The sequence below is a fragment of the Dipodomys merriami genome, unplaced genomic scaffold (genome assembly GCF_024711535.1).
Source record: "Dipodomys merriami isolate MVZ:Mamm:240054 unplaced genomic scaffold, mDipMer1.0.p SCAF_2, whole genome shotgun sequence".
Classification (NCBI taxonomy): Eukaryota; Metazoa; Chordata; class Mammalia; order Rodentia; family Heteromyidae; genus Dipodomys; species Dipodomys merriami.
The window spans coordinates 88,269,661-88,285,785 of NW_027203381.1; the positions used below are offsets into that span (position 1 = coordinate 88,269,661).

The 16,125-nt window shown below is 36.2% G+C and overlaps 1 protein-coding gene across 1 annotated transcript in view; it reads left to right on the forward strand.

Moving 5' to 3' along the window:
• Positions 1-4,260, forward strand: part of Impg2 (interphotoreceptor matrix proteoglycan 2) — a 54,386-nt gene extending 50,126 nt beyond the window's left edge. Inside the window, exons 17-20 of the mRNA XM_070030357.1 lie at positions 839-1,027; positions 2,291-2,483; positions 3,133-3,212; positions 4,045-4,260. Of these exons, the coding sequence (XP_069886458.1) occupies positions 839-1,027; positions 2,291-2,483; positions 3,133-3,212; positions 4,045-4,057 (475 nt within the window). The 3' untranslated portion in view covers positions 4,058-4,260. The remainder of the gene's footprint in view (positions 1-838; positions 1,028-2,290; positions 2,484-3,132; positions 3,213-4,044) is intronic.
• The last annotated feature ends 11,865 nt before the right edge of the window (positions 4,261-16,125 follow it).

The window sequence follows — 16,125 nt, forward strand, 5'->3', positions numbered from 1 at the left end:
GTACTGTCCCTGAGCTTTTTTGCTCAAGACTAGCATTCTATCACTTGAGTCACAGTTCCACTGTTAGCTTTTTGCTGGTTAATTGGAATTCTTAATGCCTGAGGAAATTTATACTTCTTTGCTGCTCTGGGGACTAAAGACATTTTTACACAATGTTGTGGCCTTAATGATGAAAGGGTTTCTTTAGTGTGGGATATGGAGAACTGGGTTCTAGACCCAGCTTTGCCCTGCTCTGATTGCATAATCTATTGCCAGTCACTTTTCTTCTTGGGTGTGTGTTTAGTTACCCATAAATAAAGAGGTTGAATGGAATCATTTGTTGAAGTCTAGTATAAGTCAATTATAAGCAGTTATTAAGGATCTTCTGAGTCTGCGCCAAGCATTATGCTTAGCATTAGGCCATATGCTAGTTTAACTTGTATATCAATTCCTGGTGTCTTTCTTCCCCTCGCTTCCCCTCCCCTCTCCTTTCTTCTTTCCCCTCCTTTTGCTTCCCTCCCTTCTTTCCCTTCCCTGCTCTCCTCCCTCTTCTTTTCCTTCCTTTCTCCCTTCCTTCCCTCCCTTTTCTCTCTCTGTCTCTCTGTTTCTTTGTCTCTATCTCTCTTCCCTTCCTTCCTCCCTTCTTTTTTTCTTTGCTGGAGATGGAACCCAGGGTCACATGAATGCTACACATTGACAGAGAGCTATACCCCAAAGGACTATATTCAACTATTTAATGAAGGTTTACATGGTCAAAGTTTGTATTTCTACCTTTCCTCTTTCCCACCAAAGGTTTTTCTGTTCATTATCACTTTGAGCCAAGTGATTCAAATCTTGGGTTTGGTGATGTTCTTTACAGATGCCGAGTGGGTGAAAACTGGTGGTACCGAGGTGAGCACTGTGAGGAGTTTGTGTCTGAGCCCTTGGTCATAGGCATCACCATAGCTTCAGTGGTTGGCCTTCTCTTCATCTCTTCTGTTGTCATCTTCTTCTTTGTCAAGACTCTTCAAGCTCAGAATAACAGGAGAGAAAGAGAAAGGCCTAGCAGGTAAATAAGGGAAAAGCACGCTGATGGAATATGTTTTGTTGCTCATTCATCTAGTACTTAATATGTACCAAATAGCAAAGAGCTGAATGAAAGACAGAGATACAAAGTTGATAAAGGCGTGGCTCTTTACAGTGGTATCTTTTGGAAAACAATGTAAGCAGCACTATGATGATATGCTAAGGAGCCCAGATAAAGAATGAACTAGTTCTCCCTAGGAAAGACTTGCTAGGGAAGAGAGTCTTAAAAGTTTTAGCAATAGTTGTGATATTTTACAAACAGAGGAGTAAATATTTTTTGGGAGTTGGGTGGGGCTCTTTCCAGATAATTGAGTATAAGCCAAGTCAGAGGGGCATGCTCTGGAGGAAAGTCTTTATTGAATGTGGTCAGGGAGGATATAGTGAGGGGTTGATAGGAGATGGAAATGGTGAGTTTCCCTGTTGAGGGTTAGATGTGTGTCAGTTTATTTCTCTTTGGCTCCTAATAGAGGCAATTAGAAAGTTGGGTAAGGATCGGATAAGAAATCAAATCTGATTCTCTGTTAGGTTAAATGTGACTTTATTAATGAGGGAAAATACTTAGTAGACTAAGGATCTAAGGACTCCTTTGGTGGTTTTACGATGGTGAAGTGGCAGTTGGAGTTACTTCTGGTCAGTCTACTTCCTTCACCAGCTGGCAGAGGTGCCCCTCTTCCTGGTCCAACACCACCTAGGACATACCTTCATCCAGCATGATTCTTATGCTTTGTATTGAATCTCAGTTTTCAACAAACTGCAACCTCATTTATGGCAGAGATTCCTATGGATTATTTGTATCACAGGCATCTAGAAAAACCCTAGGCACATGGCTAATCTCAGTATTTGTAGACGTGAATTGAACTTAACTGAGGCCCAGATCATCCCATTTCCTAATATTTGTGTTTGTTTAAATCATATTCTCTTGTGCTATCCACTGATTTTTCCATATGTATAACTCTGAGAGTGCTAGAGCTGTCTTTGTTTAATGAAATGCTGCCCATGAAGACTTGGTTCCTAATCAAAATTTATTGAGTGTCAGGCACTGTGGGAAAATAAGATGAATGAAACATGGAATAGTGATGCCACGTGACAGTTTTTGAGATTCATCTGGATATTCTCATGATTACCTTTCTCCCTGCTCCATTTGTATCCATTTCCCCTCTTTTTTTCAGAAACCTTGTCTAGATAAACAGTTATCAACTATTAGAGCAATCTTGAATCAGTATCTTTCTTTTTGTGCCTTCAAAAGGCATCCTGACAACCTGTCATCCATCGAGAATGCTGTGAAGTACAACCCTGTTTATGAAAGCCAGGTGGCTGGATGTGAGCAGTATGGTGGAGCTCAGTATCCTTTCTACAGTTCTGCCAGTGAAGAGGTGATTGGTGGTCTGAGTAGAGAAGAAATCAGACAGATGTATGAGAGCAGTGGCCTTTCCAAAGAGGTAAGGACTACTTTTTGTTTCTGTATTTCTCTCCTTTTCTTCCTTCTTCTTCTCCTCTTCCTCATCTTCCTCTTTTTCCTCTTGTTGTTGTTATTGTTGTTGCTGCTGCTGCGGTGTGTGTGTGTGTGTGTGTGTGTGTGTGTGTGTGTGTGTGTGTGTGTGTGTGTGTGTGTGTGTGTGTATGTGTTTGTGTGTGTCCATGTGCATGGTTAATTCTTTTTTTTTAATTGTGAAAATTCCGTACAGAGAAGTTACGATTACATGGGCAAGATAATGAGTACATTTCTTATCAAGCATTGTTGCCTCCTCCTTTGTTTCCCCTTCCCATCCCTTGAATGGTTAATTCTTATCTCCCCCAAAGTGTAGTAGGCAAGGAGCATGCATGTGTGAGCTTTACTTTCTTTTCCATTGAGTGGCGGCTACTTTCATTATTAACAAATCCTCCTTCTTTTCCCTTTTCTTGGAACTGCATATCAGTTAAAGTATCTTGCAGTGTCCACAGCAATAAATGTAGAATCTTCTATTTCTCTAGAGACAAGCTCTCCTTTGGGAAACTCCCAAACTGCCAATTCTGCCTAACATACAGAACTCCTAAAATTCTGTTGAAGTTTTTCAAACACCGTTTGTATCTTCTTCCTTTTTGTTTAAGGAAATTCAAGAGAGAATGAGGATATTGGAACTGTATGCTAATGATCCAGAGTTTGCAGCTTTTGTGAGAGAGCATCAAATGTAAGCATTCCAGAAGGCCTTTTGTAACCTACCAACTTTATAGTTTGTCTTATAGAAGTGTCACCAGCGCAAGCATGTCATTCCTGTTCATGTGACAAAAGTTGTAGTGATGACCAAAATTTATTGGGTTCTTGAAAGTTTATGCATGTTCTAACAGATTATTTCATGTTTTCCTTATAATGGCTTTATAAGTTGGATGTTTCTTAGTCGAGGAAAGGAAAACTTGGAAAAGCAAAGAAACTTACGTAAGGTGATAGTGATAAAAAGCAGCAGAGCAGATTCTAAACTATCTGTTTTGACCTAGATTTCCCTGGGCTATGTCAGTAATACCCTGTCTCAAAAAAACAAAAAACATAAAACCCAAAGGCATCCAAAAAAAGGCATCTGATAAGGAATGAAAATAACAGAAACCATCTATGAAACAAGATTTAAGATTCTATAATACAAAAGGCAGCACATATAGCCTTCAGAGGGATGCATGTAGAGGGAAGACGTATTGAAAAAACTGTAGGCCTGTTAAAGATCTAAGCACCTAATCTACAGAGCATTTTCAGTCTGTACTTGGTGTACTTAGTGTTCTCATTTACCATGTAGCCTAAAAATGTTAACAGACTTAAGATGTAGGAAAAGCATTACATGGTCTTTATGTTTTGTTTAACTTAGCACAACAAAGTTATGAATAAGTTATATACAACCCCTCACTCCCACCCCAGACACCCTTTACTCCAGTGGAAGCAAAGAGAAAGCACTGGTGATTTTGGTGATGTAGTACATTCGTGCCTTTCCACTGTATTAGTCTTTATGTTCTCTGTTTTTTTGTTTTTCATGGCAGGGAGGAGCTTTAACACAAATGCCTATCTCTGACATGGATTAGAAGTGTGAAGATGCCGACCACCGGTTATCCATGTCATGTAATTAATTTGGACTTTACTTTGAATACCACTGGAAGAAGAATCTTCCATTAAAAAATACATGAATGTGGAACACACAATTTCCCTAGCTTAAACATTTTATTTCTGCAAAGACTAAGAGCTTGTGTTAAAGAAAATTCAAAATCATAAGTTTTGGGAAGTATTCTACTACAAAAGAAGGGGGATGAGGAAGAGGTGGGGAAGAGAGAGAGCGAGACAGAGAGGAGGGAGAGAGAGACGGGGGGAGAGAGTATGAGAGAGAGAGAGAACAGAGAGGACAGAAAGAGAGAGAAAGAGTGTGAGTGAGAAATAAAAATCCAGTTCCCGGAGTTAGTGCTGCAATTTCTGTCTGCTCCTGAGTCTTGAGATTTCTCTTAAGAAAGAATTGTGCCTCAAGTTTCCCAGATGGAGAATAATGTTAAGAGTATGGCAAGGAGAAGTTAAGTAAGTCTCTATTATGTAGCTGATTTTTTAATGTTGGATAGACGGAGGGAGTCTGGGAAGTAATTTTAATATAGCTTAAAGTAATTATCTACATAAAACATTACATTTTGTTTGGTTTTTAATTTAAAAAGTAATTGATAATTATTTTAAAACATTATAAATGTTAAGGGTATTTGTCATAAATGCTTGGTTTTATTTGTAAAACTTTCAAAGGATTTAAGATTCAAAACTTTATTTTCCTAAGCTCATATGTGTTGGATGAAAAACAAATTGTTTATAAATCACAAATTAACACCAAAAGGCAGCTCTTTAAATGGGTGCTTGCTGGAAGAGTTCTAGGTGGCTATAAAGGTTGTCTAGGGCACATCGCCATGAAAAATACTCAGGAGAAGCACAGACTGAGCCAAAGGAGGACAGTTGTTTTCCAAGAGACAAGCAATGAAGGGGGAAGTTGGGAATTTTTGACACATGTCACTGTCACTGATTTACTTTTGAATGACCTTTTCATGAAGGGGCAATTTACTGAGCTCTGTAAGAGCATCTGCTTCACAGCAATGAAATGAAAAAGAAATCTCCATCACAGTAAGGACAGGAGGTCTCAGTCTATACTTCCATTCTACCTTTTCTATTATGGGAAAAAAAATGAAAGAATTCAGGTTCTGCAGTGAGTGACCATCCACTGCTGCATGAGCCAGTCAGTGACTGTAGCTAATCTATGGGGGAAAAGCCAGCCCTAAAGAGCATCTCTTAAAAAGATATTTTCTCAAGGCAATTTAATGGTATGTTGTCATTGAGAAGTCTTAGGCCAAATTCCTATTTAGGGACTCTCATTTCATTAAGGAATGAAATTTTCTGAATATTAAAACATTGCCATTAACCTAGCAACGTAATATTCAATATCATGTTATTCAAAAGTAATAAAACAGAGTATTATAAAATGCATGGTAAATAACTCAAGCTTTTTCTGTCTCCTGGATTCATAAGGTACAGTGAGTCTTATAGATGTGTTATTTGATAAATAGATCCATTTTTATTATTATAATAGTTTAAAGATATTTGTTCACATTTATGTAGCTTAACATCCCACTTACTTACATAAAAATATGAGTGTAGGTTTTGTTAGATTTTATTACACCTATTTTTTTTCTTTGTTTTGGGCTTGTTCCTGAGCTTCTTTTCCTCAGGTTAGTGTACTACCACTTGAACTACAACACCACTTCTCGCTTTTTCTTTTTTTTTTGGTCCGGTCGTGGGGCCTGAACTCTGGGCCTGGGCGCTGTCCCTCAGCTCTTCAGTTCAAGGCTAGCACTCTACCACTTGAGCCACAGTGCCACTTCCAGCTTTTTTTTCCTGCTTATATGGTACTGAGGAATCAAACCCAGGGCTTTGTGTATGCAAGTAGTTTATTGTGCATGAGTAGTTTATTGGAGATATGTGTCTCATGAACGTTCCTGCCTTGGTTGACTTTGAACTGTGATTCTCAGATCTCAGCCTCCTGAGTAGCTAGGATTATAGTCATGAGCCACTGGCTCCTGGCTCCACCTATGTTTTTACTTTTGAAATATCTAGTCACCATGGGTTGGTTCTTCCTTCTCCAATACTTTTCCTTCCCATCTGACCACATAGTGAATTATAATGTAGTTAGACAACCCTAACTTAATATTACTTCTGACAAAATGATGGAAACTGCACAATTATTCTTTATAGGTACTAAACTATGTTGGATTAAATATGATACTTGAACTAGCTATAATATACTTGTTTTATAGTTTTCCTTCCTTTTCATGTTTAAGCAGTTAGTTTACCTTGGTGTCATTTTCATGTGGTCAGATATTTACTGTCTCTGAACTAACTTTTTATTTCACAGGAGGAAATGAATACACAAATTTATTTTTTAAAAAAGCAGATGATTTAGGAGAATGACCTATCTTTATAAATTGAGATATTTTATCCAAGAAAAATATGGGTCAAGCTTTTTTTTTCCCCCTAAGATGTTTCTAATGATTCTCAGTGGAAATGGGTGAGGCCAATCTTCTTCATTTACCATCCAGCTGCAGTGAGTCAGGATCCTAGTTCATTTTATTCCCAAGTGGACAATAAAGGCAGTAAAATTATGTGAAGGTCACAATCCTCAAGTCCATTGCATTGTGTCCCACAAAGGATCCTGGCTAGAGGTAGGAAGATGGGTGGCTACCATGATATAATTGATGATGTAAAGAATTTGCCTGGAAATTTCCTTGACTCATGTGTTTTGTAAAATCTTACACTACTCTTAGAGTTAATGAGACAGATTAAGCCACTCCCCTCGGGGAGAATAAGACACAGATTAAAATACTCCCCTCAACAAAATTATAATTTCAGTTTGGATCGAATGATTCTTTATCCTCATTTTCTCCATGTTATATTTAATTAATTCTTTGGAGATAAAGGATATGCATAGGAAAATATCAGGGAATACAAATATATAGTTATATAATCCAGACTACGATGACTCCTATGTAATAGTGTACATACCACAGCATATGTTTAATATGGAGTATAGTTAATGAAAAACTTTTTTTGTCTATAATGGCATTTTAACCAAAGTGTGATCAAATAAATTTATGTAACTATACTATTTTTATTCAATGTTAGCTAATTAGCTGTAAAACATTGTCTTTATGTATATATAATAATGCATACAATAATGTTACTTTCATTAGTAATAAACGTATCTTTCATGAACTTGTCTACATTTTTTTGCCAATTAAAAATTTGGCAATGGTTGAATTGTAATCATAATCCAAAGATAAATATACGAACATGACTGGAAAAGTAAAATCATTCTTCAGTTGATCTTGGTGTAGTGAGGATTAGGAGAATCTTAGATAAGTCTGTAGCCAAATTGTGGCCTTAGATTTTGTTGATAGTTGGTGAAACTGAATCATTATTTGACCTCCTCTGAACTTTACTCTTTTAAACACTTTCAGTTTTTTCTCATGTGCTTAAGGCAGCAATGGAAGAAAAACTGAAGTTGATTAAAGAAATATTAGGTGGGGTAGCTGGCACCAGCTGTCTTGTAAGGAGAGAGAAAAATCGGTGATCCATCAAAAGTGAAGAGAAGGCATAAATATGGCAACAGTAATTCAAACCCATCATGCAGAAGAAGGGTAGGAGGAATATCAGCTAACAGTTACTGAACAGGAAATTTCCAATAGATTAACAACATAAGCCTCAATTTTAGTTATTTCCTTATTATTTCCATGATATCTTACTAGCAACCACACACAAGGGAATCATAAATCAGTCTTAGAAAAGAGGGGAGAGAAATAGTTTTGCTTTGACTAAAAATACTGTAAAATATAGGAGAAACATGTCTAATAAACATCTTCTTGTTTGCTTAATTAGTAACCTAATTTTAGGAGAAACAGTGAGTAATAGCCTGTTTTTAGGCCATGATTAAGGTCTGGACAAGTCCTAGTCATCCTTAATTCATAACTTCACCATAATGGTCTAGACTGTGAATTTATGTCTATCTCATTAGCCCATGGTGGACTGTGTTGTTTACTTTTATCTTTTCACCAAAACAGTATATTTATATCTTCTCCTTCCTAATTAGAACAAATGAATTCATGTTAATATATTAATACATGTTAAATAATATTTTCCAAGGAATACCAAGTTGTTTATGGGATTTCAGAAAACAGTTCATTACCCTAAATGAGTGACTTCTTGTCAATCTGGCACTGCACCATGGTAAGAAAGAGGAAAGAATAGCATGTTTTTAGAAAATGATTCAGTAAGCCTCAAATAAGAAAAAAATACCAAAACTTTCATTTTTTGTTTTTTTTTTTGGCAAAAATAACTAATTTATTTTGGGGAATGGGGAGTGTACAGTCTCAGAACTTCTGGAATTGCTTCTTGGTTTGTGTCTTTTTCTATCCTATTTACATGCCTCCTTTTGGTTATTCAACAAGACTGTGTGGTTGGGAAGGTGGCTCAGTGGTAGAGTGCTTGCCTAACATGCATGAAGCCCTGGGTTTGATTCTTCAGTACCACATAAACAGAAAAAGCCAGAAGTGGCACTATGACTAAGTGGTAGAGTGCTAGCGTTTAGCAAAAGAAGCTCAGAGACAGTGCCCAGGCCCTGATTGGCAAAAGCCCCAGGACTGGCAAAAAAAAAATCTCAGAGATAGCACCTAGCCCTAAGTTCAAACTCTAGGATTGGTAAGAGAGAGAGAGAGAGAGAGAGGAGAGAGAGAGAGAGAGAGAGAGAGGAGAAAGAGGAGAGAGAGGGAGGAGAGAGGAGAGAGAGGAGAGAGGAGAGAGAGAGAGGACAGACAGACAGAGAGAGAAAGAAAGGGAGAGAGAGAAAGAGAGTAAAAAAGAAAAAAGGCCTCTGAGTGCAAGACAGTAGATAAGGAAATGAACAATAGAAATAAGTCTTTTTTATGTATACAGAAAGCATTTATTGGGTGGGGGGAGGGGGGAGGCGGGGAAGGGAAGTGAAGGGTAAACAAAGGAGGAGGCTGCAATGCTTGGTAAGAAATGTATGCATTATCCTGCCCATGTAATTGTAGCCCCTCTGTACAGTATGTTCTCAAATAAAATAAAATACAATTAAAAAAAAAAGAAAGCATTTATTTAATCCTAAAGAGTTTAATAAATATGATTTTATTGCTTTATTTCTATTTTATATAGAACAGAATAAATTAAAGGTACCAAGAAAGGGAATGTATGAAAATATATTCCAAAGTATGAATGTAAGCAGTTAAAATTGCTTCAGTATTGCCTATTCTTTTTAAAAATGTAAAAGTGAAGGTAACACTTCTAGAGAAATATATTTTCCTTATGATTTGATCTCTGTGACATGGTAGTGGAATGATCTTCCTTCTTCATAAAAGAAAGCTGTAAAACACATGTTGAGAACTAGAAATCCCTTCTGTTCAACACAGTGAGCCAGGGAAGTATTTTCCATTGCTTCATTTTTTCTTATTTTACTTTCAGATTCATCAGTGATATTTCAAAGCCAGAATTTAACTTGGAATGTAAAGCTGTAGACTTAAGTGCACTTTCCATTAATGGGCTTTTCATTCATTCATTTATAATTAATGAATTCTATTTTGAAAGCAGTGTTGAATTAATTTTGACTTAAAACATAAAATTGATAATTTGGAGAAATCAATATAACCAGGTAGTTTTTCTCAGCTTTACTAAACCATACTTAAGAGAAATGTTAATGATCGTGTTATAACAGTACTAATTTTGCCAGCATCTTTGTGACACTCATCCAGGAGCCATATGTACTGGTAGCATTTAGTAAATTCTTTTTGGTTTTGGCCTGTGGTATTCTGTGCTTTTCTTCATGGACATATTTAAAGCAGGACCTGACACTTACTTCTACATGGAATGTCACATCATCACAGAAAAAGAAGCCTTTGCTATCTGTTCCCAGAACCCCGGAGGAAAAGAGAGGATTATCACATGGCAACTTATAGAGATGAACAATGTTGTTACTTCATTCAGTCTTTTTATCTAATTGCCTTAGCTAATTTTGTCCCCAGTACTGTTTGATTTAAAATAGAAAGTTGAGTTAAATTGTTACCTAATATAGTCATTGTTGAGGCCAAATTGTGTAAATTGCAAATGCAATATGTTTAAGCTTAACTTTCATCCTGACTGGAGGAGAAAGTGTTACATATTCCCAGGTTATAGCACTCTTTTTCAGAGGCAGAAACAGGAAGTTGAATATCTTGCAAACTTTTCCACTTTAGGTTTCCTTTTATTGTTTAGAAGGATGGAAAAATACACTAACTCTAGCCAACATCAGTGGTCTTGTAAGACTCTATTTTCTAGTTCTCATCTACTTGCCAAAGCCTAGAGCATAATAGTATAGAACTCAGAAACTCAATGAATTCTGGAGAATTACCCTCTGTTTCAGCTCCACTGGAATAGAAAATGCTTTTGTGCTAACAGGTACAGGTAATATACTTTCACCTTTCCTTTGATGTGATTTTTTTGTCATCTGCATGTTGTGAGTTGTCCATAGCTCTGGCATCCTCTTCTCTTCTGACCATGGAGATCTGTGTGTACTCATGGTTACCAGGTGAGCTCAGTGTCTGGGTTTCAAAGTCATCACCTTCACAGAGGGCTTGTGTCTGCGGTTGTGCAATGCAGTGTGGGGTGGATGGGAGAGCATTTTGGGCCACAAGACTACAAACAGAGTCTGAGCATATAATATTATTAAAGTGGCTGGTGGAATTTGGCAGTTCAATCATATTATAAGTTTCTAGCCCAGAAGTTATACAGTCTTGTTTAGGTGAACTAAATAAAATCTGTATGCACATATGTGAATGGTGCCATCAATTTTATATTTCCAAGGAATCCACTTTTTATAAGGACATGGTTGTCCTTTTTCATATGCTTATATTTCTGTCCACTATTTGAGTATCCTGTATGATTCTGAAATTATTTAAAATATGACAGCAGCCATACTACTTCCACCCATGATAAAATTTGTATCTTCCTCTTATTGTTATCTAATCTGGGTTTGGGGAATACAGAATAATATCTATAGTTAGATAATAAAAACATAAAAATAGATAGGAATGAACATGGATTATTAAACATCACCTGATTGTCTCAGGGTTTATCCAGTATATCATTTCAGTACTTGATTTGAATATTTACATAAGAGAGCATATTTTGCTAAGTTCCAGTACTTAAGAGTTCTAGAGTACTTAAGTACCAGTACTTAAGAGTTCTAGAGCAGTGTAGAGTGGAAAATAGATTGGAATTAGCTAATAAACTTTAACTAGGAAGCAGGATAATCAGAGGGGATATTAGCAGTGATGAGCACATACTTTAACACTTCAGGCCAACGTTTCCCACAGGAGTTATATTTATATTGGATTGTGAGAAATCTAAGTGGAGGAGTCTATCAACTAATGAGTAGTGGTGTAAATCACTTTTATAACTGATTATGGTCTTGAAACACAAGGATAGTACAACCTTGATAAATTCTTCCATATGATTCTAAAATTATATGAATCAGATTGTTTCCAGTTCTTAGACAGTAATAGGACAAAGCAGAATACAAAAGGTAAATACTATTGAGGTGAAAGATTTTACATTTTGTCAAGTTTCAGAACATCAAGATTATGTCAGCATGTGGGTAATTAAATAAGAAAGCACTGAATAGTTCGAAAAATCAAGCAATTGAGTTTGTTTCTAGAGATCCAGCCTGAACAGCAGAGTCAAGGCATAGTTTGAGAATCCATGCAGGAGGTAACATATCTAGGTTTCAAATTGAACAGTAGGAGGGAAATGGAACTCTGTGTGGTGTTAGTCATTCATACAATTCATGATATCAACAAACCCATGCTGGGGCTTGAGATTAAATGTCTACTTACATGCAATAAATGTGGTAGTCTCTTTGTGTGTGGTCTCTTCAGCAATGAGAGACAGAGTTCAGAGGTCCCTTGTGATTGCCAGGCAACAAGTAGTAAACAAATAATGCCCCAACAATGTATGACAAAAGTCTATTGGCCAGGAGATGATAGAGATTTGCAGACAGGTTTGAAATGATGGGAGGGTGGGGGGAGATGGTGGGGTGGGGGTGGGAGGGAGACTTGAAGGAACTAGGCTATTCCTGAAATCCGTAGGATAATTCAGGCTTCCCTGAGATGCTTGCCCTTTTTTCATGTGATTAGAATGCTTCAAACACTGTAAAGCAGGGGGGATGGGAGGAGATAAAGGAAAGGGTCCATTGTGATGTATACCAAGTGTTATGATAGAGTGTTATGGCCTGGGGCTTCTAAATAGGACCCCAATTGCCCAGAAAAAGAGCCAGGAGTGACAATTGGGACTGCTTGAAGTTAAAAAGTTTTACACAACAAAAGGAACAATTACCAGAACCAAGAGACAACTCACAGATTGGGAGCAAAATCTTTGATATCCAACAAAGGATTAATATCCAATATATACAACAAGCTCAAAGATTAAATAGTAAAATAACAAATAATTTAATAAGGGGCAAATGAATTAAACAGGTGGCCTTTAGAGGAAGAAACACAAGTGGCTAATAGATACATAAGAAATGTTCAACATCCTTATCCATAAAAGAAATGTGGACCAAAACTATAATAAAATTCTAACTACTGTCATATTGGCAGTCATCAAGAAAACAACAACAAAGAAAACAACAGCTGATGCTATGCAAAAGGTAAGAAATGTACGTATCACCTGATGTGGAAGAAATAACTGTATTGTCAAAGCTCATAGAACTCATAAACGTTATAAACCACCATAGTTGATTTGCCCCATGAAAGTTAGAATGTGTTTGTGACTTTAACTAAGCATCACTATCCCACAATACTGTGAAATTTGTGAAATTATGTAATCACTTAATCACAATAAAGAATTTGCAAAAAAACCCCCCAACAAACCAAATTCTAGTGAGGATGGGGGGAAAAGTTATTCTCATACACTGCAGGGATTGTAACCTAGTGCTACTACTATAGAAATTTCTCAAAAAAATCTAACTTATGACTTCACCATTTCATTCTTGGGAATATTTCCAAAAGAGTGCAAGTCAAGAAAGATAGTTGCATACCCATGTTTATTGTAGCTTTGACTACCACAGCTAAACTCTATAATTAGCCAGGTTCCTTAAAACCAATGGATGGCTAAAGAAAAAATGTATATATATACCATTAAATATTACTTAATCACGAAGAAATGAAGTTATGTTATTTGCAGAAAAAATGGATGGTGTTGAAAATTATCATGGAGTGTCGGATAAGTTAAGATCATAAATGTTATAACACTTCACCTAAAAATTGAGAAGCTCTCTTTATTTCAAAATGAATTTTTAAAAAATTTACTTTGTTATTTTAGAGGTGATATACAGTGGGGTTACATTTTCATACATAGGCAATAAGTACATTTTCTTTCATACAATGTCATCTGTTCTCTCCCATTCCCTCCTCTCATCTCCACACCCAGAGTTAGATAGGTCATTTTCATCAGTGTCCAGTGCACTCCACTGCAGCAATTTTTCACCCCCTTTCCTTAGATTCTGTGCCTTTCCACCACCCTCCCATTAGATGTTCACATGAATATACCACATCTAAAGAATACAGAGTCATCAGAAAAAGAAAAAAACTAAGAAAAAGTCCTTTGTTTCCATATCTTTGGAGTTTGTTTCAGTATGAATATTATTTTATATGCATATGAAGAGGTGCTTGGGTATTGCACCTTTCTGATTCTCTCCTAAGACTATCTTCTTTTAGTCCCGCTGTATGTGAGTATCTAGAATCCTGTGTAATTTGTCATATTCCAGAGTGTTTTAGATCTAACTTCCACATATCAGGGAGAACATGCATCATTTTTCTCTCTGCTATGATACATTTTGGATTTCTCCAGGATGGAGCTTGGATTATTTCAAGCTGTTTTAAGGAATCTATACAATTGAAAATTTATTCTGCCAGAATGAATTTTTTTGAAATCAATAGTACATTCTTAAATAGTGTATTCTTAGTCAATTTACATGGAACTATACTGTAGGTCCTACCTACCTTTTCATATAAAATCAATAACAGCTTCCCAGATATACTTTGAAGAAAATGCGTCCATGTGAACAATTCCAGAGTGGGTTGAGAATAACAGTACTTTCAGTAAAATTTTCCATAAGATTTTCCATAGGAAGTATCCTTTATGGACAGAGGATTCATGCTTACTATTGGTGAGAATTTAAATCTTCCTTTTCTTAAGAGAGGATCACAAAGGCTCAATACTTACGTGCATATCATATATAAAATGATGTTTAATGAAATGAACTCCATGAAATGAAAACAGGATTTTTATTTACTTTTTTTGTACTTTTTTTTGCTCTGTTTTCCCCCTATTGTTGCTGTTTTTGATTTCTGTACCTTTTGTATGCAAGTTCATCTGTTTTGGAGAGGGTAAGATGGAGCACAAAAATGACAAAGAGTTGACAATTTAGCAGTGATACTTGCTAGACTCTATGTTGAAAATGAACTACACAAGTTGTGGGAGAAGGGGGTCAGGAGGGAAAAGTCTGGGAAGAAAACAAGGGAAGTGGTGTGATGTTCAGAAAGAAATGTACTCACTGCCTCACCTATATAATGGTAACCCCTCTGTATATGACCCTTACAATAAATATAAATAAATAACAAATTAAATCTTTCCACTAATGTTTCTATTGAACTCTTCAACCAAATCTAACTTAAGATGTGAGATAAGTAAGCAATCATTTGTTCAATTTGCAATGGTAAATTCAATAGTTTTTCTTACATAAAATCTTCCAACAAATACATATTTAATGATGTAACATTAGTCACAAGAGGTTTATATGTTTGAAGAAAAACAGTCTACCAACGGTTTGATGATAGAAAAGAAGCTGTCATGACTTCATTTATAGATAATTTTGGTCATTTTGCCTTCTATGATAACCACATGAATGTCTCTATTTGAGTACAATTCTTTTTCTTTAAGGATACATTATTTATGAGTAATAAGTATGTTTTATTCCCCAACAGCTGGTAGTTTTCGGCTAACTTCAATTTTAATATTAAGATGAAATATTATTGGTAAGAAATAGAAATTTGTATTTATGCTAAAATACTAGTGTAGAATTTGAAGTAAAAAAAAAATCAGGCAGGTAGAGGCCTGCCAATGACAGCTTTTTCCTGTTAGTGATAGTGGCTTGATAATAGCTATTTTTGGTGAAAGGAACACACAATAGAAATAAAGTAACATTAAGAACCCTAAACACTACTATTTGGTTTTATGGAATGAGTACAAGTTCCATTTCCATAGTGCTATGTATTTCTTGCTTTCACCTGGATTTTGAAATACTGTGTGGCTGCTTCTAAATTGCTTCTTTTAAAATTTTTCTACCATCCCACCATTGATCAGAGATGATATAGTTTAAAGGAAAGGCCAAAGAATCTTAGAAAGTAAGAGTTCAAATTCTAATCTCCTTATTACCTGTGTCATGCTGGAGAGGATAAATTGCCTCTCAGCGCCCCTATGTTCTCCCTTATTAAGTGGGAATAAATGCTCTCTCTGATCCCACATGTATTAAATGAGATCATTTGAATACACTATGCAGTCCATATATTAATAATTACTATTAACCAGTAGATCTGAAATCTTAATAACGAGGTCTCTATAAAGCAATGGAATATTTAAGGGACAAATTTCTAAGCTTTACAATAAGTCTCACTTGTGCTCTTCATAGACTAAGAAGTGTTATATTAAGTATAATGTCTGTGTTTGTTATCTGTTAGGGTAGGTCAGAATTTGTAAGATCTCAGGAAGAACAATCTAGAGATTTGGAACGTTGGGAAGGTATTCCACCTATAAAGTCCTCATTCCCAGAGAACATCTCATCCTTCAGTCTTGCTACCATTATTTGTTGATAGTGTGACCAATAGAGCTTCTGAGTGCATATAACTGTTCAGGTTTCATTTAAGTCTTTCCCCCCCTTTCTCCTTTTTAAAGAAAATTAAGTAAGTTGAAGAAAAAGCTTGATTTCAGTGGGCTGACATCAT